This window comes from Mus caroli, unplaced genomic scaffold (assembly GCF_978045245.1).
Source record: "Mus caroli unplaced genomic scaffold, Mus_caroli_1 scaffold_4, whole genome shotgun sequence".
Taxonomy (NCBI): Eukaryota; Metazoa; Chordata; class Mammalia; order Rodentia; family Muridae; genus Mus; species Mus caroli.
Genome location: NW_028227259.1, coordinates 128,557,489 through 128,582,914, shown reverse-complemented (window position 1 = coordinate 128,582,914; position 25,426 = coordinate 128,557,489). Strand labels below are relative to the sequence as shown.

The following is a 25,426-nucleotide window of genomic DNA, read 5'->3' as shown; positions in this document are numbered from 1 at the left end:
TTATGGCTTCAGGTTTTCCCTTTCCTTTGCTTTTAGACAGATCTCATAATGTATTGCTGTCTGTCCTGTAAAACTTTGGTTGATTAGACCAGCCCTGAATTCACAATGGTCACTCTTTCTGACTCTGTAGCACACCATCATGCCAGGCTCAACTTAGCCATTAAAATATTAAGTTATAGCCGGGCCTGGTGGCGCACGCCTTTAATCCCAGCACTCGGGAGGCAGAGGCAGGCGGATTTCTGAGTTTGAGGCCAGCCTGGTCTACAAAGTGAGTTCCAGGACAGCCAGGGCTATACAGAGAAACCCTGTCTCGAAAAAAAAACCAAAAAAAGAAAAATAAATATTAAGTTATTCATCTATTAAGTATATGGGTATGCATGCCAGGTCAGGCTTAATGTTATTATCTGTTTAGGCTGTGGGCCTAGTATATACAAAGGCCAGAAAGAGCATCAAATCCCCCTTGAGCTAGAGCAGTTGTATGTCTATGTTGTGGGAGCATGCTTAGTTAGAGAGTAGAGTCTTCTGTTAGCCTTTGGTCTTAGTCCTGTGGATAAGTATAATCTCTTCTGAACCACCCAGTAGTTCCTGCCTGCCTTTGGTTGCCTTTGTCTGCCTAGTGTTCACTTTGGAATAGACCAGGCCTTAGGAAGGCCTATGTGAATTTGGCTGTTGTTGTGTTGTGCCTCTGGTACTTCAGAGATGTGGTTAATGCAGTGACACCCACAGTGGTATACATTTTCTTTAGTACATTAAATGTTTCCTTCTAGGTCTAGAGATGGAATCTGTAGCCACCAACTTAGTTCAGTTCTCACTGTGTATCACCGGAGTGCCAGGTTACAGGCGTGTACTGCCTACCACACCGGGCCAGCCTTTTCTAATAGTTAACTTTTTGGAATATTGTAGTAATCTGATAATTTGATGGTATTCTTCTAATTTTTATTGTTTAATGGTAGAATTATTTACTTTTCTCTGTATGTTAGAGAATTTCTCGTGGGCAGTGCGGGTGCACACCTTTGATCCCAGCACTTCAGAGGCAGAAGCAGGTAGATCTCTGAGTTTAAGAACAGCCAGGGGCTACAGAAAAACCTTGTGTCAAAAAAAAAATGTTTTTTTTCTTTTCTTTAACCTTTGAGGATTCTCTGCTGTGATATCATGTACAAAGAACAGAAGTGTTCAGTGAACACTTGGGATTATTCTGACAGTTTCTAAGGTCTCTGTGGATGAGAAGAGAGTTACAAAGTCATATGTTGCCAGAAGCTGTTGGCAGTTGATGGCTGCAGGAAAGAGGCTCAACTAATAAGTTGTGCCCACTCCAGTAGATAGTCCCACGCTCATACACATTAGATTAGTGCAAGGCATGGAGTTGGGAAGGAGAATGTTTTAAATTGGCTCTGGGGGTCTAGTGGAAGATGGGGTGATTATATAAAATACACATTCATACATACGTGAGATTCTCAGTCTCAGCCAGGCCAATGGCAGTGGTCAACCTTAAATCATACATACAAGTAACATGTTAGGGACCAGACAGGTTGTACTTATATTTTTAAGACTGTGTGTGAGAACGATGTACAAAACAGACTCCCTGAATTTGAGAGAAGTTGGAGGCCTGCGGAGAGAGACAAAGGAAATGAAAAGGGAGAAAGCATGTATTATATTAAAAAAATTTATACTGGGTGGTGGCTCACACCTTTAATTCCAGTACTTGAGAGACAGAGGTATGTAATCTTTAAATTCAATGCTCGCCAAGACCACAAGGAGAAACCTTGTCTCAAAAAAAAAAAAGGAAAAAAAGAGAAAAGAAGGAGAAAAAGTTCTGTAAACAAATACATGGATATACAAGAAGACTTGTGTGGATACAAGCATAGGAGCTCACATTGGAGGTTGAGGTAGGAATGCCCTGAGTTCAAAGCTACCATGGGATAGATAGATAGATAGATAGATAGATAGATAGATAATAGATAGATAGATAGATAGGTAGGTAGATAGGTACAGATATAGATATAGATATAGATATAGTGAGGGCCAGCCTAGGTGGGAGGTCTCGAAAAAATATATATAAAGCAAGAGCAGACACTTTTCTGAGTCTTAGTTTAGTCAGAGTTAACAGAGTAGCCTCCCCTCACATTAAAGCCTGAGCAGGGACCTGCAACGGTTATATACTAACATACCTAGCCTCTGTATCTTCTGTACTGAATTTGCTGTTGTGGTATTATGATAGAATATTTTTAATTATGTAGGATCAAATTCTTATGTTTTCTGTTCTTTTAATAGATAAGAAACAACAAAAAAACTGCAATCTTAGTTAAAGAAGTAAACCCTAAGAAGAAACTATTTTTAATTTACCGACCAAACACTGGGAAGCAACTCAAATTAGAAATTTATGCTGATCTGAAAAAGAAATATAAGAAGGTATTTTCTCACTTATGTACTATGTCAATGCTTGCTTTATGATAGGAAGCTGTGTCTTCAAAGTTCCTGGGCTCAAGGATGATGATTCTTGTACAATAGCAAGGGGTTTGTTTTGTTTTTGTTTTTAAGATTTATTTATTGCATTTATATGAGTACACTGTAGCTGTCTTCAAACACACCAGAAAAGGACATTGGATCCCATTACAGATGGTTGCTGGGATTTGAACTCAGGACCTCTGTAAGAGCAAGGAGCCCTTAACCTCTGAGCCATATCTCTAACCCTAGCAAGTTTTTTATACACTGCTGTTGCAGTTTTAAGGTTACTGCCCGATACAAGATAAGCATGTGATTTTCAATACCCAGGACATGCAACAGTTTAGTTAGGGACAGTCAGTCCTTCCAACCAGCTTTTGATTTGCCATGAGTATGCTGCATATTTTCATCTTATAAATTTCCAGAAAACGATCAATGCTTTTTCCAACATTACTTCTGTAACTTCAGAAAAATGTTGTCTTAACTTTGTGGGCACTCTTATTTGGAAGTAACTATTCAACTAGTTCTCTGCAAAGGTCATCCATGAGGGGCTTTGGATACCTTTCTTGGTGTTATTTCTATTCTGCTACACATGGGAGCTGGGCTTTCTGATGAAGATGATGTTGTCGTCCATGTTGACTGCCTCTGGTGTTAGTGACTAGGTCAGCTATCCACTTGTTGCAATATGGTTTTCCTTTGTCTTTGCAGGTAGTCTCTGATGACGCCCTGGTACACTGGCTGGATCAGTATAACTCCTCTGCAGACACCTGTACTCACGCATACTGGTTAGTGCTTCTTGTAGCCTCACTTATTTCTTTACCTGTAATTAAAGTGTTTTCTATTTTGGGGGGTAAGGGTGCTGAGTTTCCTTGTGATCCTATTGCTTCTACCTCCTAAGTTCAAGAATGGTCGGTAGACCTGAGCCATAATGCTTGTTTAAGAACATTTTCTCTCTCTTTCTCTCTCTCTCTCTCTCTCTCTCTCTCTCTCTCTCTCTCTCTCTCTCTCTCTCTCTCTTTTTTCGTGACATGGTTTCTCTGTATAACCCTGGCTGTCCTGTAACTCACTCTGTAGACCAGGCTGGCCTCAAACTCAAAAATCTGCCTGCCTCTGCGTCTGTGTTGGGATTAAAGGTGTGCACTACCACTGCCAGACCTCACATTTTCATTCTTTTTTTTTTTAAAGATTTATTTATGTATTATATATAAGTACATTGTAGCTGTCTTCAGAAACACCAGAAGAGGGCATCAGATCTCATTACAGATGGTTGTGAGCCACCATCTGATTACTAGGATTTGAACATTTGAACTAAGGACCTCTGGAAGAGCAGTCAGTGCTCTTAACTGCTGAGCCATCTCTCCAGTCCACATTTTCATTCTTTATGAATATGTGATTGTGAGTAAATAAACAAATTGCTTCTTGTTAGGCACAGTTTACTTTATCAGAATTTTATATAGAGACTTGCCGTGGTAGTCAGCACCTATAATCCCACACTTAACACTTCCAGATCATCCTAATCTATTTAGGGATTGAAGTCCAGCCTAGGCTACATTGAAACCCTGACTTATGGCCTTAATTGCTATCCCTCCGGTAAAACTTGCATCCACTCCTTTTCTCTTCCTCATTCTCCTCACTTCCTCTGTGTGTGTGTGTGTGTGAGCCTGTGTAAGCGGGAGCGCGCACACGCCTTATTCTCATGCTTGCATCTGTATCCCTTTTGCTTTCTCTTTGGCTTTAAAAACAAACAAACCTTACTGCTTGGACCTGATGACTCATGTCTACGGCCTCATCACTTGGGAACATTCAGACCTGAGGTCAGAGTGTACAAGACCAGGCCTCAAAACAAACAAATGAAAAAGAAAGGAGCTGGAGAGCTGGGCATGGAGGCACATGCCTTTAATTTCAGCACTCAGCAAGCTGATCTCTGAGTTCCAGAACATCCTGGTCTGTAGAGTGAGTTCCAGGACAGCTGGGGAAACCCTGTCTTAAACTAAAAGGCGAGGTGGGAGCTGAAGAGATAGTTCAGTGGTTAAGGGTGTCTTCTGCTCCTTTAGGAAATCCAGGCTCAATTCCTGGCATCCATGTTAAGTGACTCAGCTACCTGAACCTTAGACTAGCTCTAGTGGACCCCATGCCTTCTACTGATATGCCCCACACGAGTCACTGACATAATGCAGGCATTACATCCAATATCTGAAGGTTATGTGTACATGTGTGAGCATACTTTGATGATTCTGTTTTGGAGCATACTTGGGCAGGTCAGAGGACACCTCTGTTAGGGTCCACCTTATGTAGATTCCAGGAATCAAGCTAGATCATTGGGCAGCTAGTTCATATTTTGGAAGAGCCACCTACACACCTGGTTTGTTTTTCTTGTATTAAATTTATGTTGCTTTGGTGATGACTCAGATGTGTGTCAATGAATTGGCAAACATTTGAGTAGTACTATGAACTTTTGTTTCTCAGTTTACATTTCTCTGTGGTTTGTTTGCTCCAGTTATCCAGCATTTCCCACTAGTTATACTTGAAGCAGCCCATAGCTTAGTGACACAGCATCCACTGTGATTTCACAGCAAGCACTACCACAGTGAAGAACAGGGTATTGAAGTGTCAAAAGTGAGCAGATAGTAACACCAGTGACCCAGTGTACAAGGATACTGTCTCTATCCACAGAAGTAATGTGACACCTTAGATTTGGAAAGGATAACCCAGGAATCCCAAAGGATTTTCTAGGAAAAAGTCAAATTTTTCTTCTTGAAATATGGCTAGACTCTACAGACATTCATGTATGTAGCGTGTTTCTATACATATTTTTCCTTCTCAATGTTTTCTAGGCGTGGCAATTGCAAAAAAGCAAGCTTAGGATTGGTATGTGAGATTGGTCTCCGCTGCCGCACGTACTATGTACTGTGTGGCTCAGTACTGAGCGTCTGGACAAAAGTGGAAGGGGTTCTGGCCTCTGTCAGCGGCACAAATGTGAAAATGCAGATAGTGCGGCTAAGGACCGAAGATGGGCAGCGGATTGTAGGTAAGCTTCATTTCTGTTTTGGTGGTGGGGAAAGAATCACATCCTACCCAGTATTATTTTTCACTTCTAACATCAGAGATTTGTTGTCTCGCATGTGTTCTAGTAGTGAGCACAGAACATGCTACTCTTTCTATAAGAGAGTGAAGCCTGGGTTTTGGCTTCAGACTTATTTATCTGAGGTATCTGCTGCCTCTCTTAAAGGAGATGATTATAAGCAGGCAGCATGGTAGCCAGTTGTACTTGACCCTTGTAGTGGACATTGTGATTTGACAGTAATTACCCTATGAATGTCTCTGGGCTGCTGTCTACTCCTCCTGCTTATTATCCTTTGCTCCTCTGTGTTCTTGAAACAACCTATTCCTTTTCCAGGCTTTGAGTCCTGCAGCAGCTACGACAGCAGGCTATCTCAGACAGTGTGTGATCAGCTCCAGATGTTGTTACACTGCTCCTTGCTGATAACCTGTAGTGGGGAGACCAATAAATCTCCTTGCTGCTTAGTGAACTTTATTTGAACTCAGGTTGTGGTTGTAAAAGTTTCATATAAGACCGGGCGTGGTGGCACACGCCTTCAATCCCAGCAGTTGGGAGGCAGAGGCAGGCGGATTTCTGAGTTCGAGGCCAGCTTGGTCTACAGAGTGAGTTCCAGGACAGCCAGGGCTACACAGAGAAACCCTGTCTCAAAAAAAAGTTTCATATAAATGAGTTTCTAGCTGCTGGCTTTTAAAAAAAGAAAAAGGGGGGCTGGAGAGATGGCTCAGTGGGTAAGAGCACCCGACTGAGGTCCAGAGTTCAAATCCCAGCAACCACATGGTGGCTCACAACCATCCGTAACGAGATCTGGCGCCCTCTTCTGGAGTGTCTGAAGACAGCTAGTGTACTTACATATAATAAATAAATCTTAGAGTCACTTTGCATCTTAGTGAGTGGTAAAAGGAAGGGGTGATATCTGTGAAGTTTATGAAGCTGATGCCTGTAGATGGGAAAGTGCTGTACTGCACACCAAGTTCCTTCATCAGGAGATGCTGTTGCACCGGATTCATTTGTTTTATGTGTGTGCATGTGCACATGCATGCCGAGACATCTGGGAGCCTCCTAGGAACAGCTTGAGTTCAGTGCGGGCTGCCTATCTCTGTGAAGGTATGATGTACAGTGGTTTCTACTGGACAACTCTACTTCATTGTTTTTTTTTTTTTGCTAATTACAGGTTTGATCATTCCAGCAAATTGTGTGTCTCCTCTTGTAAATCTCCTGTCAACTTCAGACCAGTCTCAGCAGCTCGCAGTGCAACAAAAACAGCTGTGGCAACAGCATCACCCACAGAGCATCACCAACTTGAGCAACCTGTGAGGAGCAGCGGTGTGCACGCGTGGTGCTGAGTGCTGTGAGAGCATACTACTTGCATAAAAATCAGGGACAGTTTCCAAAGAATCCTTTTTATTTTTAACTTCAGTTGTGCTCTCTAGTTAACTTGGGGGGAGGGGGTAAGGACAAATCTGGAAAAAGGCAGCAAAGCTGATGGCGTGAACAGAGAAGAGGGGACACGTGTCTTTCCTCCAGCTTCCTTGAGGCTGCCTGTGCGCTTTTACTTTGGTGAGCAGAGCGGATGTGTCTGTGTGTGTGCGTGTATGTGTCAGTCTGTCTGTGAGTTTGTTACATGCTACAAGGCCACAGTTGGTTGAAAAGGCTTGGAACTTCCCAGACTGGCTTTCCTTTTCCTTTCTACAGTGCTCAGGGTAACACAGTACATCCTTGTCCTTACTGTGGGAGTTCCCCGGATGCATGGGTTTCAAGTCTAAATACTGAGTTAGTATTATACAACTTACACAATGTTTCCTACAGCATGAAGTGAAGGGTTGCGTGCCATGCATTCAGGTTCATTTGTAGCTTTTGTTGACGATGCATGTCTTTGAAAGCATGTGTAATCAAGATTCCCACAGAAGTCACATGGAGAGAAACATTGGAGATGTCCGGCATTGGGTACTGCATTTCTAGTGTTGATACCTGGGTGTTGCTTCTAACCCTCAGCCCTGCCCGCTCCCCCTGGCCCAAGTTTCTTGTTAGAGTAGTAAGTACATACTTTTTTGTGAGAAAGCTCTTTAAAAAAGTTCATTTTAATATGTTAATAGTATTCCTAATTTGTGCTGCAAAAATGGCTATAAGCCTTATCATATAAGTTCCATTTTCCTTAACTTAAGTATAGTTTTAGGAAGACGTATGATTGGCTTCTGTCTTGCACACATTCTTTTTTACTTCATTATCTGAATCTACTTTGTCATTCAAACCGGAAACCGTACTTGAGTTGTAAACTAGACAGTGAGAAAACACTTGGCTTCTGCTGTATGTTGTTGTCATCGTCACCCAGTAACTTGAATATTGTTTAATGTGCTGTAAGACATTGTAGAGATTATCTCCAACTGTTTAAAATGGTAATGTACAAATGTGAATAGACACTTATCTATAACATGGGTAAGTTTTGTTTTGCCTATAATAGATGTTTATAAAAAAAATTCAGTGAGGGGACAATTGGTCATTTTGGTTTTTTTCTCCCAATCCTCTCCTTCCCCCATTTTTTTTCTATCTTCTTTTTTTTTTGCTTGCACAGGTTGCACTATTGAAAAATTGAGATTGTATAAATCTGGTTTAAAACTACAAGATAACAAAATCTTGTAGATGTTGAATAAAAAAGTTATTATACTAATGAAGTGGACTCTTGTTTAGGCCCTCCCTGGGGACTCCAGGCATAGAATAGAAGGCCTCTGTTACTTGGAGTTGCCTTAGCCTTCCAGGTAGCCTTAGAGTCTGACTGAGCCCCTTCCTGAAGTCTGAGGTAGTCTTAGGAATGGGGTAACTGATGGTACTTTTGAATGTTTTTCAAGTTGAGTTGTTTTCTTTGTAGCTTTTTAATCTTCTCAAAGAGCTGGGTGAGGTGTGTTTAGTGGCAGAGACTTGATGGAGGGCTTGGGCTCTCATTCTCTCGAGTTTCTAGGATTTAGTTTGCTGTAAAACTGCATTGGATTTATTTATTCTTAGTGCCTCAAAGAACAAATGGTGAATGGTTTCTGTTCTTGGGCACATTTTGCCCAGTGGATGCAACTTTTATCCTCATTCCATGTATCTCAGGCAGTGATCAGCAAGCAGTCCCCCTTTGTGGCCCCTGAGAATAGAATTGGGTCCTCCTTTACCTACCCTCTGAGCTTCTGTGTTTGAGTGGCGGACCATTCAACTTCCTTGGGCATGGTAAAGTAAAAGCCTGAGGAAGAGCTGTGTAACTGAACTTGCTTTCTTCAGGAAACCAAGTCACAGAGGATGAGGAATGAGAACGATTCTGTGTCCTAAGGTGCCAGCCCCCTCGTTCTGTGTGTGGATATGTGTTTATGCAGGTCCTGGTTTATCTGGTGTTTCCAAAGCAGCACCTGCAGGATTTCTCTAGTCTGCTTAGCGAGCAGGCCATTCATGGTGATGACGCTGTGACACTTGCTCCTGGAGCAGATGATGATCTGGGTGTCCTTTTCATCAAAGAATGTTTCCTTGCGTTTTAATGTTTAGTGAGGAGAAGTCCACAGATACCAGGCATCTGAAAACCCTTTCAAAACAGACTTAAAGGTAGGTAGTGTGGTGGGACAGACAGAAAGCTGGTCAGCCTTTACCCACTGTTGGGGGTTTGAGACATCTGGGGTTGGTGCCCAGCCTCTGCACTCTGCCCCTACAAAAGTCACAAGGCACGCTTTGGCAGTCATGTCTTTCAGCCACTGTCATGTAAAGTAGGTTCAGTCTCCTGCAGGGTCTGAGTGCCACACATGCACCCAGGGCCTCACTTACCTGCCTCTCTAGCCTCTGAGATGCCTTCTCCCACTGAGCAGCAGACCCGAGTGTTGGTTCCATCAGTGTTTTCAGAGTTTACAGTAGTTTGTGCTGAAAATCACTGCTCGGTTCCACCTGCTCAAGGATACTTGCTGGGGAGGAAGGCTATGTTCCTCCCCTAGCAACATCTCTGCTGCAGGCTTGCCCTCTCTTGTTCCAGTCAGATTGTTGCTGGTGGTGCAGTCAGAAAAGCAGTGAAAGTATTTCTATAAATGCAAGTTGGTGAGAAAGCTAGGCAGGCTAAGCAGTTTTCTCTCTTTACTACTAAATTGCAGGTCTGCTTTCAGTGTCTTCTTTTTTCCTGTGTGTATAGACTAGCAAGAACTTGTATCCAAAGCACTGTAGACGCTGTAGGTATGTACATACGTGTATTTATTCTTACTCAGCACTTAAACCTTTTGAGTTGCAACAATAAATCTTGTCATTTGCTCTGTCTGTGTAGAGAGAAGTTATAAACTACCCCACTCCAGAGGAATTAAGCATTTTGGAGCCACAGTTTGGCTGTAGCCTTTTTATTTGCTGGTTTCTGTGCTATGTCATCAGAACAACTTCTGAGATAGGAGAGAAGAGTAGGGTAGGAGGAGCTACCATTTACAGTTTGTCACAGGAGGGAGCCCCATCCTGTCCTCTTCTATATTAGCACTAGGGCCACTGTGACTCGCATTTGAAAGCAGGTGGAGAGGTACTTAGCCTCTGAGACCTTACCCAGGGATCCTGGTCGTAAAGAAGGACCCTTGTGGGCTCTTGCACTTCCTAGGAATGGAGCTTCAGAAAAGCTGCTATTAAGCCAGGATCTACACATTGAATGTTTAGTTAGTTGGGGCATCTCTATGGCAACAGAAACTGTTGTGATGGTTAGTTTGTCAAGAGTCGGTCCTGTGGGTGTGGGCTCTGGAGAACAACATACACAACACAGGTACTTTGGCCCTCTAGTGCTGAAATGAACCAAGCATTCCATGTCATGGCTGTAGCTGAGTAGACAGAAATTCTTTGCATGAAAATCCCTCACAAGGCTAGCTGTCTAAATCCAGTGAGTCCTATAAGGGAAAGAAACAGGGAGGTGCAAACAGGTGCAGTCTTCTCCGTGCCCATCTTCTCTTCTATGCTATCCTTACACATGTACATAATGAGTGTATAGACAAGTGTGAGTTCTTCAACATTGCGAGTGTAAATCTTGTAAATCAAGACCCTGTTCATTTGGGGGTTTTTGCTCCCCCTTTTACTTTCCCTCCTATTTATTCTTTTCAGACTCCTACCTGGGGCATCTTAGTACTTTTTTTTTTTTTTTTATTTAGGAAACTGTGGAAAAGTTCTTAGCTGAGTAAATAGTTTTGTGTTTAAGATTTCTTCTTTGCCTCACAGCTGTGGGGGTCTTGTTACCCACATCTCCAACACACACTGCTGTGCTGTCTTGGGATGCATCTAAGCACCACCCCTGATCCTGTCACCAGGTGACTTGTTATGCTCATTTTTGTTCTCTGGAAGCTATAGTGAGCCTGATGGCTTTCATATTTGAAAAAAGAAGAAAGAAAAGAAAATGTCTCCCTGAACTTCCTTAAGCTCCTCTAGCATCTTCAGTCAGTCAGATGCAGCTCCACAGAAGCCTGACTCATTCTTGCTTTCAGTTGAGACTGCTCCAGTCCCTCAGCTCCTGCTGTTTGCGGGATGGGAAAACCGAGCAGGTACACAGTAGCTCATAGCCTGGCTGCTCCTCGCAGTGTGTATAAGAAGTTGGATTTCTTTGATCCCGCAGGTGACAGTCAGAGATTTATTTTACAGCAAACGTCAGTAATCTGTTTTCTATACTGCTGGTCAAAACTATTTATAGGAGGACAGGAGATGAGCTTATAGTACCTGACAGGAGACAGTTGTCATCCAAGTGATGACAAGAGTCCTACTGTGGAAGCTACCACGAGCACGCAAGGCAGGTTCAGTGTTGGGGGCTCATTTCTGGCTGGATAAGCTATAAGCAAAGATGCTGAGCTCTGGGGAATTGGTGTTGGTGCCTACCCTCACCCAGGACACAGGAGTGGGGTTTATTCACAGGCCATTACACCCTCAAAAAAAAATGTCCTCTGTAATTCTCAGGAAAGATTTCAATTAACATTCAGATTGGTAGATCTGATGACATGTTGAAAATTGTCTACATTTGGCTGTCTGTGTAAGTTAGTAGTCTGTCACAGATTGTTCCCTCAGAAATACCCTCCTCACAGAAATTCCTTCCTCAGGTCCCTGAGATATAGGTGACCTGTGGCCTGCAACAGCAGCCAACTATCTACTATCTAGGGAGATGTGACAGAGCACAGTTAGGCCAGGAAATCTACAGCAAACAGTTAACTATGATGTACACCCATTTCATGCAGAGCAAGAGGAGATGGAATGGAGGCTGCTTTTTGCACTGGAGGATTCCTCAGGACTGAGTTAGCATGCCAGTCTCCTGGGGAGAGTTAGTGTGGCCTTTCTGATTCTGGCCTCTTAACCCAGACCCCACTCAGGCGTCTAGTAGGAGCTTGCTACTGTTGCAGTGACTGGGGCACTGAAGAGGTAAAGAAGCTTGAGCCGAGCCGTTCTTGACTCCACTTTGTGGGACTGAGGGGCCTTTTTATTTTCTAACATAGCACAGTACAGCCTCGCCGCTAACCTAGTCACCCTGTTCATAGCTTTTACTGAATTTGCAAACTACTCTAACGTCCTCTCATAGCCACCTTCATCATCAACCACGACGGGTGGGAGAGCTGCGCTGTGTCTCTGCAATAAACTTGTGCCAGGTTCTACCTCCTTGTGCAAAGGGTATTTTATACGCGGGCTCTGGGCTTCCTTCTTAATCTGACATGGTGCATCTGGAGACATCTGAAGGAGTCCAAATACCTTTTGAAACAAAGTCAGATGTAAAGTCTCGGGGGCTTCTGTCTTCTTCAGTTCCCTTTTGTACTGCTGCGCTGCATAGGACTGTCCATCTGAATGAAGAGTGCACGCTGTTCCCCCGATGCCACGTTGCTGCCTTCAGCCTCTCCCAGGAACCTGCTCCCAAGTGTCCAGAACGCAGTGCTGCCATCATTTTGATATGTAACTTTCAAATCCAGTCTCATGCAATACAAGTGTGTCAGCTTCACTGAGCAGGGTTCATTTGCCCTCAAGTAGAAATGCTCGATCCTCATACGGAAAGTACTCTATGTATTTAGGTTTTTGTTGTGGTTTTGTTTTTTCATTTTTGTTTGGATTTTGTTTCTGTTTTTGTAAAATTCTTAAATAAAATTAAACAAATGCACTTTGAGTTGTGGTGCTGTGGTTTGGATTTGAAGCATCTGCTGCTCTGTGTCATTAACCTCACTCACTCACCTTAAGGTTCCTTGGCAAGGGTTGACGTTGCTATGTTGGCACTTTGTTTAAAATGGGATCTAGATGGCTGGATAGGTTTAGCCTGGTGATGGGTACTTGCCTAGTTCGTGCACAGAAAGCACTGTGGGATGGGTGGGTGTCTCCCATAGATTGACCTCTGCACATGTAGTAAACTCAAAAACTCAACAATAATAGCAACATAGTTCGAAAGAAAAAACGGGGAGAGACTTGAATTGCACAAGTGTCAGCATTTGTTGATTCTGCAGGCCTGCCTGGGCTGTGTCTTGGCCTTGGCTGCAAAGGTGCAAGGCAGACAGCAGCCATCAGAGTCTGGGGCTTTGGACGTCCATGGCTAGAATACAGAGCCCTGTAGTCTGAGTCTGAACCAGGAGAGTGGACAGTGAAGTACCATGAACAGGGAACTGGTAATGGCCAATGGCTCAGTGGCCCCTATACTGTCCACTTGGCCCGTGATCTGGAGATTTCAAGGGACCTTTCCTTGCTCTTGTATGAAATTGGTGTTCCTAATACTTCTAAAGTGTTTAATATTAAACAATTGGGGTGGTTTTGGTTTGGGACCCTACGCTTTTCCCAGTTAGGGATTGCTCATGGAACAGTTTGCAAGTAAAACTTCCTAGGAAAAGCCCTCAGGAATGCCCACCAAGTGTCCTTAAAAGAGGTGACTCCCCATTGAACTGAGTCGGGTGCTGGTACAGAGACTGGGGATCATTGACATGGGTGTGGACCCAGGAGTCTAACCTCAGTTGCCAGTGGACCTCTTGTGCTCTGTGCCTGTGTGTGTGTGTATCTGTATGTCACCCACGTCAGCATCTTAAAGTCCACATAGAATCCCTATGACGTATAAGTAGCACCCTGTTGACTTACAGATGAAGCAGGCACAGAGGTCAGAGACCTACAAGGTCCAGTGCCCACTTCAGTGAAATGTGCAGGGGCCAGGACTGAGTTCTGCCATTTACTACCTCTAGTAAGCGTGAAAGGGGGGAAAGAGACCTCGAGCCACGTGGAACTTAATCTGTCACATGTCACAGCATTAACTGAATAAGGGAGTATTAAAGTTTTTGCTCAAAACTTAACTAAAAGTTATGTCAGGTTGAAAACAGGAAGGAAATGGTGGTATGAAATCGTTTTACTACATTTTTTCATCTGTAATTTAGAAGATTCACGAGTGAGTTAGGCTATTTCCAGGTGGTTTAAGAAGTTGCCCATACCTTCCACAGAAGCAGGCAGGGCTCAGTGAGTTTTCTTCCAGCCTGCTCTACATAGCAAGTTCCAGACCACCAAGGCTTACTACCAGAGCCTGCCTGTCCTCAGTAAAGCCAAGGATGGTTCAGCAAATAGAGATACATGCTAGGAGTCCCCAGAAAAATTGTCCTCTGGTCTCCATTATTTGGGCTGTTCTCCTGTGTACAGGGCCAATTAATAAATTAATAGAAAACTTAAAATGTTAGGCTAGAGAGATGGCTCAGGGCCAAGAATACCAGTTGCTCTTCCAGAGCAAGTGGGTTTGCTTCCCAGCACCCACATGGTGGCTCACACACTTCCAGGAGGCCCAGTGCCCTTTTCTGAACTGAGGCCACCAGGTGTACATTGGTGTGTTTATACACATACAAACAAATATACCTATAAAGTTCCTCTTTTTTAAGGGCGAGGGGTTTTAAGACAGGATGTCTCTCTAGTTCTGCCTGTCTGCTCTAGGCTGGCCTTGAATTCAGAGATGTTCCTGCCTTTCTGAGTGCTGTGATTAAAGGTGTACACTACCACTACCCAGTGTAATCATATAAATTAAAATTAACTAGTGCAGCTGGTGACATGGTGCAGTACATAAACCTATCTGCATTCAATTCCCAAACCCATGCAAAGGTAACATGGTAGCCACTGACCAAATGCATCATGCATACAATTTTTGGGGGGTGGGGTTGGTTGGCTTTTTAACTTTTTAGTTTTGGTTTTCCTTTTTTAAAATATTCTTTGTGCCGGGCGTGGTGGTGCACGCCTTTAATCCCAGCACTCAGGAGGCAAGAGGCAGGCGGATTTCTGAGTTTGAGGCCAGCCTGGTCTACAAAGTGAGCTCCAGGACAGCTAGGGCTACACAGAGAAACCCTGTCTCAAAAAAACAACAACAACAAAAGCAATTGTGCCTGTTTGATTCCCAGCACTGAGGTGGCCAAAGTAGGATGGTCTCCAATTGGATGTTTTCCTGGGCTACATAGTAAACTCAGAGTTAGCCTGAACTACATAAAAAGTCCTCGCTTTTGGAATTCCAGGACAGCCAGCGCTATACTGAGAAGTTCTGCTTCAAAAAAGCAGAAATAAATAGTAAGAGGTATCTCTTTAAAACAAACTTGTGGCCAGGCATGGTGGTGCACGCCTTTGATCTCAGCACTCGGGAGGCAGAGGCAGGTGGATTTCTGAGTTCAAGGCCAGCCTGGTCTACAAAGTGAGTTCCAGGACAACCAGGGCCACACAGAGAAAACCTGTCTTGAAAAACAAAACAAACTTGTGGTTGCATGCTTGCTTAGCATATTTGAGGCCCTGGTTTCAACCCCTAGGACTGCCGAAACATTCCACTATTGCCATGGTTGAACTTTAATTAAAACATTTTAGCCCTGTCTTCATATAGTACCTGTTCCCTTGAGTTTTCTCCTGCATGAATCATGTGGCATTTTCTTTTTCCCTCACTTCCACTTTGAGCCTCATCCCAAAGGCCCTGGCCTGGGTGCTGTTACTGGCTCTGATGGGTCTTGGTGCTGGTAGCTAAACTGGAGATTGGTAGGATGTTCAGTAGCATGCCCGGCCTTTCACTCGCCCTATCCCAGCAGTGACCTGATTCGTCAGCTCCAGTTGTGAAAGCCCAGAATATCTATAGACACTTCCAGATAGGTCCTGTGAGAGACAAAATCACCACTGATTGTGAACCACTCCCGAGGATAAATTAGCCATGAAGAAGCAAAGATGTGTTTTTGAGGTGTGTCTGCAAACCCTTGTGGGTATGCGTTTAGGAAGACAAGGCTCCTGAACAAAGGGCACCACCCTGAGAGAGGAAATCAAAACCAGGGTTATTCCGCAAAGGGTTTGGCGTACGTACAATACCATTTCCATAGTATGAATATTTATCAGCTAGTCATTTGAGAGCATGATGTAAAGGAGCCATCTGTGGAGGCCTTTATGGAGAGAGAAGCTAAAAGAAATGTGCAAAATACTTATTTTTGGAGTCCAGTTCTCTCAAAGCTACCCACTCTGGATGGTGAGTGCTCTCTGGGTTAGGAGAGACAAGAGCCTATGTTTGGCCCCAGAATGGCCACTAAGTAAGAGAATGGTGGTAAATACCAAACCAGCATAAGATGGTTAGGTGGGTCTTCAGCTAGTCTTGTTTACTGAACTTAATTTTTGATTGGTTGGAAGAGAGGATAGGAGAGGAGAGGAGAAGAGAGGAGAGGGGAGGGGAGGGGAGAGAGGGAGAGGGAGGAGAGGAGAGACAGGGAGAGAGAGAGAGAGAGACTATTTGCCTATGTGGGCCCGAGGTATGAGGGGGTGTTACATGGAAGTCAGAGATTGACAATTGGTGTCACTCTCCATTGCTTTCCATCTTAAGTATGGGGGTGTGGGGTTCTTCACTGAACCCAGCTGGCCCAGGGATCCCTTTTTTTCCACTTCCTATGAGCTAGGATTACAGATGAGTTGCCACACCTACCCAGCAAGTATGTTTGTTTGTTTGTTTTGTTTTATTCTGTGGACTCTAGGGTTTCAAATACCAGCCCTCTGCCTCCAGTCAGCTTTCCCATGAAGCTGTCTTCCAGCCCTTTTGTCCTAATAGAAGACAAGATGAGGCCGGGCGTGGTGGCGCACGCCTTTAATCCCAGCACTTGGGAGGCAGAGGCAGGTGGATTTCTGAGTTCGAGGCCAGCCTGGGCTACAGAGTGAGTTCCAGGACAGCCACGACTACACAGAGAAACCCTGTCTCGAAAAACCAAAAAAAAAAGAAGACAAGATGAGAGCACATGGGAGAGTGGCTTCTCTCTAGGCTCCTAATGCCAAACCCTTGTCCCCCTGACCATGCTAACATTCCACTAGGGGGACTTCAGTGGGTAGATTTCGCTGTAACATGAAAATGTTCTACCTGATACAGTTCATCTTTGGTTCCATGTAATAATGGAGTTCACAAAAGTTGTGATGTGAGCCGTTGAGTCACCAGAGAAACTCTCGGTAGGGTAATTAGTTGTGAGAAATCCCACTGTGAACATGCAGTCACAAATGACTGCTTGAGTGGAGAGACAACCCTGGTGTAGTGGCTATTCCTGGTTGTCAACTTGACAATATCTGGAATGAACTACAATCCAGAATTGGAAGGCTCACCAGTGATCCTAATCTGGAGACTGGGAGATAGAAGTTTCTGGTCTGGATCTTGGTATGGAGATCTTGAGGCATAGTGGCTGTGGATTCCAGAAGATTAAGACAGGGAGATCTCTGAGTTCAAGGTCTTTTGGGATTAAAGTCGTAGTGTCACACACCTTTAATCTGGGCTACACCTTCTGCTGGAGACCTACATAAGGACATTGAAAGAAGGAAGACACACACATACACTCTCCTTTGCCTGCTTGCCTTGTGGGACTGAACAACTGCTCAATCCTTGGACTTCCATCCACAGCTGCTGCTGACTGTTGTTGGGAATTGGACTGCAGACTGTAAGTCATCAACAGATTCCTTTACTATATAGAGACCACCCATAAGTTCTGTGACTCTAGAGAACCCTGACTGATACATCTGGGTAGGAATACTGACTACCCTTCCAGAAGACCCGAGTTGGGTTTGTAGCCCCCACATCTGGTGGCTCACAGCTACATTTTAACTCCAGTTTCTGCGCAGCAGATGCCTCTGGCCTCTGAGTAGTGGTGTGTACATACGCATATCATATACTTAATTAAAAATAATAGGCCTAAGAAAAAAGAGGTAGAGGCCAGTGTGCAGTTACTTTGGGATATGCCGGCCCAATCAATGATCCAGAGACCTTGAAGTAGGCCATACTTCTTCATGCTCATGCTCATATGAGTCTCCTTTTTTATTCCCTATGCTAGGCTAGGGAATGCCGTGGAGCTGACTCCCCCAGCATGTTGGATTGTGCTAGAATCCAACTATATGATTCTAAACCATAGGAGGGCCTTTTGCGGCTGTTTGTCTGTTTAAGTCTTTATAGTGTATATATGTGGTCATCTGTATGCATATAAGTGCGGTGCCCATTAGGTCAGAGAGGGCATCCTGTCCTCTGGGGCTGGAGCTAAAGTTTTAGGAGCTTGGGAACTAAACTCAGGTCCTTCTTTCCAAGAACAGGAGGTACTCTTCTGTTCACTGAGCCATCTCTCCAGCACAAAGGCTGGACTTGTCAAAGAGCAGCAACCTGGGCTCCATAAGGGTCATTTTGTTTCGCTAACCTCCACACTGTAAAATAAGAGACATTTGTTTCTGTTCTTTTCCTTTTTTTTCTTTACTTTTGGTTTTTGTTTGTTTTCGAGACAGGGTTTCTCTGTATTTCCCCGGCTGTCCTGGAACTCACTCTATAGACCAGGTTGGCCTTGAACTCAGAAATCCGCCTGCCTCTGCCTCCCATGTGTTGAGATTAAAGGCGTGCGCCACCACTGCCCAGCTCTTCTTTATTTCCAAGACAGGGTGCTTTATGTAGCTCTGGCTGTCCTGGCTATCACTCTTTAGACCAGGCTGATTTGTGCCTCCGCCTTCCTAGAGTTGGGGTTAAAGGCATGTGCCACCATCACCACCCGGCTAAGCCAGAGCAACTTTAAGAAAGAACTCTGTCAGTCTCTTCCCATGTGTAGGGTGACCCCAGCATTCTGGATTAAATAAAATTCCTCTTGCTTTTGCATCGAAAAAAAAGAAAAGAGAAAAGAAAGAACTCTGTCTTAGGGTTTTCCAGGACAGCCAGGGCTACACAGAGAAACCCTGTCTCCAAACAAACAAAAAACCTTTTGGGCTTAGTGGCACACACTCCCCCCTCCTTTTTTTATTTTTATTTTTATTTTTTGAGACAGGGTTTTTCTGTACACAGACCCACACACAGACAGGCTCAAGCTCAAGTCATTTTAAAAATTAAAAAACATGGAGGGAACCAGTGTCTCCCACAGAGGCATTCTGGTCATACTTGGTCATGTGAAGAATGTTTATGGAATATGTTGTTCCTGGTGTGCTCAGCATGTATAGATATCCCATAGAGAAGCCTACTTTATAAGCTAAAGGTAATAAAGGTATTTCCCAAAAGAACGAAGAACTGACAAATTGGCTTCGCTGGTAAAGGCACCTGTCATGCAGGCTGACAGCTTTAGTTCAGTTTCCAGAACCTGGATAAAAATATGTGGTGGTTTTATCATCCTAGCCTTCCTGGACTGGGAGGCAGAGACAGGGGAATTGGCTGAAGCTTGTGGCCATAGCCTGCTGGATGCAACATAGCAGAGCGAGCAGGAGAGAGCATTACCAAGGTGGAAGGAGGGCCAGCCAGGATGCTGAGGTAGGACAGTAGGGGTGGAAGGAGGGCCAGCCAGGATGCTGAGGTAGGACAGTAGGGGTGGAAGGAGGGCCAGCCAGAATGCTGAGGTAGGACAGTAGGGGTGGAAGGAGGGCCAGCCAGGATGCTGAGGTAGGACAGTAGGGGTGGAAGGAGGGCCAGCCAGGATGCTGAGGTAGGACAGTAGGGGTGGAAGGAGGGCCAGCCAGAATGCTGAGGTAGGACAGTAGGGGTGGAAGGAGGGCCAGCCAGGATGCTGAGGTAGGACAGTAGGGGTGGAAGGAGGGCCAGCCAGAATGCTGAGGTAGGACAGTAGGGGTGGAAGGAGGGCCAGCCAGGATGCTGAGGTAGGACAGTAGGGGTGGAAGGAGGGCCAGCCAGGATGCTGAGGTAGGACAGTAGGGGTGGAAGGAGGGCCAGCCAGGATGCTGAGGTAGGACAGTAGGGGTGGAAGGAGGGCCAGCCAGAATGCTGAGGTAGGACAGTAGGGGTGGAAGGAGGGCCAGCCAGAATGCTGAGGTAGGACAGTAGAGGGAAGCGCCTTTGGAGACAACTTATGACTTGAGTTTGATCTCTTGGCCCCACATGGTAGGAGAAGAGAACCAACTCCTATAAATTGTCCTCTGACCTCCATATCAGTATGGTGGCACCCATACACACAGTCCCCTCAGTAAATAAAAATAAAAAAGGGCAGAGGGCCTGTGGAAACAGCTTGTGGTTAAGATCACTTGTGGCTCTCTGAGAGAACCTGAGTTTTCTTTTTTTTTTTTTTTTTTTGGTTTTTGAGACAGGGTTTCTCTGTGTAGCCCTGGCTGTCCTGGAACTCACTTTGTAGACCAGGCTGGCCTCAAACTCAGAAATCCGCCTGCCTCTGCCTCCCAGTGCTGGGATTAAAGGCGTGTGCCACCACGCCCGGCTAGAGAACCTGAGTTTTATTCTGAGGACCCATGTCAAAGACTCACAGATAGATGCCTGGAATGTAATTAAGTTCCAGGTGACCTGATGCCCTCTTCTGGTTGCTAGGGGTGCCTGCATCTCTGTATACATACATTTCCTACCCCCACACAAATACACACATTATTAAAAATAATTTTTTGAAATGGGTAGAAGGTAAGAATACACATATTCTGTGGCACACAGATGCACATTTTCAAATTTAAGAAGGAGAAACTATTCTCATAGGAAATATAATCTTCCGCATGCAATATTCCAAAGATTCTACCTATGTGCTTTTAGAGCTAATAAGCGAATATAAGATCAGCACATGAAAGTTGGTTGTATTTCTTTTCTTTTCTTTTTTTTTTTTTTTGAGACAGGGTTTCTCTGTGTAGCCATGGCTGTCCAGGAACTCACTTTGTAGACCAGGCTGGCCTCATACTCAGAGATCCACCTGCCTCTGCCTCTCAAGTGCTGTGATTAAAGGTGTGCACCGCCACTGCCCGGCACAAATCTTTCAAAGAGAAGATGATTCCACTGACAATATCACAGAGGAAATGCTAAGCAGGTGTGGCACTGGGTGTCCAGCCCAAACAAATCAAACCAAGCTGCCCGGAGAGCTGGCTCTGTGGTTCAAGGCACTTCTGCTCTTGCAGAACACTGGAGTTTGGTTCCAGTGGTCATGGCAGGCAGCTCATAACTGCCTGTAACTCCAGGTTGAACAGTGTCCAACCCCTCTGATTTCAATGCTATCTTATATATACACATCCATATTTATGTGCGCACACGTGCACTCACACACACACACACACACACACACACACACACAGAGCTAAACATTTAAAAACAATTAAACCTTTAGAAATAAATTCAAACTCAAACTCACAGAGATGAAAAGAATTAGATTTGAAATAACTAGAAAGCCATCTTTACCAGATGTGGCTTATATTTATAATCCAGCACTCTGGAAGCTGAGCCAGGAGGATTATGAATTTGAAGCCAGCCTCGTCTAGATAGAGAATTTCATGACAGCTTGTACTAAAACGAAACCTATGCAAATAAATAAGTATGTTTTTCATGATATAAAATAAAGTAGAAAAATGAAAGAAAATGAGCTAAGGGCTGCAATCTCAGGCGTCCAGGAGACAGAAGCAGGGGACTAATGCAGGTTCAAGGTCAGCCTGTGAGATAGCAAGAAAGAGGGGATGGGAATGTAAAAGGAAAGAGTTTTATCCACACCTTTAATCCAAGCACTGTTGTAGAGGTTGGGAACAAAGGCAGCAGGTCGACCTATGAGTTCAAGGTCAGCCTGGTTTATAGAGTGAGTTCCAGGACAGCCAGAGCTACACATTGAAAACCTGTCTTGAACCCCCACCCCCTAAATATGAGTAAAAAATGAAAAAAAATTACGCATCCTATGTTCACTGTTGGAAAAAGGTGCTATTTTTGTTTTGTTTTGTTTTCCCATGTTCATGGTTCAAAAGAGGTGCTATTGCAATTAAGGAGCTGAAGGTGTAGCCCAGTAGGCCCCTCTCAGGATGTGGAGTCCCCAGCAGTGTGGGTGTGCGTGGGTGTGCTCAGTTCCACACACACAAGCTACAAGTGAGATAGCAAGAAAGAGGGGATGGGAACCACCCCAGACCTGGAGGTGTCCTTCAGTGGGATAGCACTTGCCTGGCTTCCCAGGACCCCGTGCTATCTATCAGTCCTGCTGCATGAAACAAACGGCTCAGTTGTTTTCATTTTGTAGCAATGCCTGGGTAGGTCCTAAAGCAGAGACAAAGGCAAGGAACAGCCAACAGAGGAAGTCTGGTAGGAAAGAACTGACTTAGGCTAGGGGTGTGGCTCATGTGACAGGGTTCTCACCTAGCAGGCAGGTGGTCCTGGCTTGGATCCCTAGTGCTTCATGGTGGCACATGCCTATTTAATCTCAGCGCTTTGGAGGCAGAGGCAGGTAGATTTCTGAGTTCGAGGACAGTCTGGTCTCCAGAGTGAGTTCCAGGACAGCCAGGGCTACACAGAGAAACCCTGTCTTGAAAAACAAAAAACAAAAAACAAAAAACAAAAAACAAAAAACAAAAAAAAAAAGAAAAAAGAAAAAAGAAAAAGAAAAGTTTTATTATTAACTTGAATATGGTTGAGGCCATCATGGTCTACATAGCAAGATCCTGACCAGTGGGGATACATAGTGAGTCTTTGTCTCACTACAACAAACAAATGGGGCTGGAGAGAGCGCTTAGAGGTAGGGAGCACTGGATATTTTTCCAGAGGACCTGGGTTCAATTCCCAGCACCCACATGGCAGCTATGTGTAACTCCAGTTCCAGGGGATCTGACACTGCACAAAGACACATATAATCAGGTAAAACACCAATGCACATAAAATATAAAAACAAATAATATTTCTGTGATATGTATATGCCTGAGTGTCTGTATGTGTCTGTATGTCGATGCAGTTGGAGGCTAGGAAATCTCCTGGAACTAGATGTACAAGAGCTGTGACCTAGGGGCTAGATAGGTGGCTCAGAGGTTAAGAGCACTGGCTGCTCTTCCAGAGGTCCTGAGTTCAATTCCCAGCAACTACATGGTGGCTCACAACCATCTGTATTGGGATCCTATGCCCTCTTCTGGGGTGTCTGAAGTCAGCTACAGTGTGCTCATAATCATGTACCTAAAATAAATACATAATTCTCTTTTTTTTGTTTTTGTTTTTTTGTTTTGTTTTTTGAGACAGGGTTCTCTGGCTGTCCTGGCACTCACTTTGTAGACCAGGCTGGCCTCCAACTCAGAAATCCACCTGCCTCTGTCTCCAGAGTGCTGGGATTAACGGCGTGCATCACCACGCCTGGCTAAAAAGCTGTGATCTGGGTGACATGTGTTTGGGTGACATAGGTTTTGGGATCCAAACTCAGGCCCTCTGGAAGAGCAGAGTGCCCCTAACTCAAGCCATCTCTCCAGTCCCCAGCTTCACACTAGCTGATTCCAGATAGCTTAGCCAGTCTGCCTATTGTATAGTAAATGTGAACTCAGTGAGAGACTCTGTGAAAGGAATAAGGTAGACAATGATGTAGCATAGCTCCAGCGTCCTCTGCTGCTCTCTGTGGGTACTGGGTACATGCACTGGCATGAACACAGAACACGTGTGCATAAATACACATCACACATACACTCAGGAGAATGCATGGGTCTAAGGATGTGGCTCAGGAGAGCGCTTGTCTAACATACAAGATGCCTGGGGTTCCGTCCCCAGGACCATGTGGTGGTACACATCTGTAATCCCAGCACTCAGGAGATGTTTATAGAAGGGTCTCAAGGTTCAGCGTGGTTTTCTGCGGTACAACTGAGCTTGAGCCCATTGTGGGATACATTACATCCTGGTAGTGTAGTTCAGTGTGGAGCTCTGGGTTCAATCCCCAACATCACATAAGACAAAAACATTTTTAAAAAATACTTTTTTGCCCGGCGTGGTGGCGCACGCCTTTAATCCCAGCACTTGGGAGGCAGAGGCAGGCGGATTTCTGAGTTCGAGGCCAGCCTGGTCTAAAGTGAGTTCCAGGACAGCCAGGGCTATACAGAGAAACCCTGTCTCGAAAAACAAAAAACAACAACAAAAATACCTTTTTTTGTGTGTATGTGGATTACAGGACATGAGACTAGGAATCTGAACAGAGTGGCTGAGGCAGGAGGATTGCTTCAAGTTCCAGGCAAACAAGAACAAAAAGTAAAACGCTAAAATCCAACCAACCAAGCAAACAAACACACACGAAACAGCAGGCAGATGGTATTTGGTACTTTGGTGCATACCGGTAGTTTTAACTAGCTCGGAGTTTGAAACAGGAGGATCACCAAGCTGAGACATATAAAGCTAACCCAGGCAAAATAACAAACAAACAAACCCCTGCCAAACACCAAACCAGGTAGTGTGGCCCATGCCTTGAATGCCAGAACTGCAGAGACAGAGGCAGGTAGATCTTTTTGAGTGTAAGGCCAGCATAGTTCACACTGCAAGCTAGCCAGGGATCTTAGGATCTTATTCATTTAAATAGTCCTGTTTTAGATCCGTCTGTGTTACATTATTAGAATTAATTTTACGTTATGTTCTGCTTTCAAAAACTGATTAGTGAAACATTTAAAATTATGTATGTGACTTGCTTTATATATTTTTACCAGCCATTGTAGAATGGGTAGCATTTGTTTCTTTATAAGAGAAAAATGTCACCGGGAAGCGTTTGCCAGAAGGAGTCTAAGGCTGATGGCAGGGGTGCTGCTGCTGGTGGTGGGGAGGGTGGAAGAGGAGGTCCCCTCTTCTGCACCTTTCGTCCCAAAGAAGGGGGGATTAGGACCCCGGTGGTGGTGGTCCCCTTTTTTTCTCTAGCGGAGAGGCTGACGCCGTTGTCACCAGATCCACAGATGATGTCTAAATATGACTAATTAAAAAAAAAAACCTGCAAACCATGGCGATTAAAAACAACAGAAAAGGGTGGGCGTTTTATGTAATGTGATGAGCATTACTATGCAGGCAGAACTCCAAAATATAGTACCTTCGGAAGGTTATTCATCACATCCCAAATACGTTTGGTTGTGACGTTTCAGTCACTTTAGAGATGGGCGGGGGCGTGTGTGGGGCGGGGTGGGGAGGGGAAGAGGGGTCCAAAAAATGGAGTGCAAACTCCGGGGAGTCGAAACTTTGCCAAGTTCACTCTTGCTTCCTTAGCCTATAAAAACCGTGTGTCGGGCACACAGTAGGTGCTCGGTTGAAATATTCCAACGAGTTCGTGTGACAAACGTCATGACGGATGCAAGAGCGAATTTTCTGGAGGAGGTGTCGTTGTCTCTCCATCCAGCTTTTGTCAGTCTCAAAGGCGTTTTGGGTTCCCAAAGGGTTAAAAAAAAAAAGCCTACTTAATCCAAGCAGAGACATGACATTTTTTTTTCCCCCTCTCGAAATAAATGTCAAGAATGGGCTATTCTAATTCTGGGATAGAGCCAGACGTGGGCATCTGGAATGATTTCCGTGAATTAAAACAAAACAAAAACAAAAACAAAAAGAAAACCCCCCAAAAAACCAAAACCAAATCACCCCAATCGCCACCATTTTCTCCAGGTAATTTTCCATCCCTGCCCCCACAGTCAAGAGACACAGGGAAGAAGGAAAAAAAAAGTACTTCTTCCATCCTCCCTGGCTGTTTAAGAAAAGAGGAAGGCGCGGGCCAATGAGCAGCGTGCGGGAGGCCGGGGCGCGGCGGGGGCGCCGCGGGGACCGCAGCCCCCCAAACTTTGGCAAGTTGCGGG

At 44.6% G+C, this 25,426-nt stretch overlaps 1 protein-coding gene across 6 annotated transcripts in view; it reads left to right on the top strand.

Annotated features, from left to right (window-relative positions):
* Window positions 1–12,599, top strand: part of Sbno1 (strawberry notch homolog 1) — a 56,364-nt gene extending 43,765 nt beyond the window's left edge. For all 6 annotated transcript variants that reach the window (XM_021163267.3, XM_021163270.3, XM_021163271.3 and 3 more), the window contains 4 exons: window positions 2,272–2,409; window positions 3,151–3,227; window positions 5,277–5,470; window positions 6,675–12,599. In XM_021163267.3, the coding sequence (XP_021018926.1) occupies window positions 2,272–2,409; window positions 3,151–3,227; window positions 5,277–5,470; window positions 6,675–6,817 (552 nt within the window). In that variant the 3' untranslated portion in view covers window positions 6,818–12,599. The remainder of the gene's footprint in view (window positions 1–2,271; window positions 2,410–3,150; window positions 3,228–5,276; window positions 5,471–6,674) is intronic.
* Window positions 12,600–25,426: the final 12,827 nt, after the last annotated feature.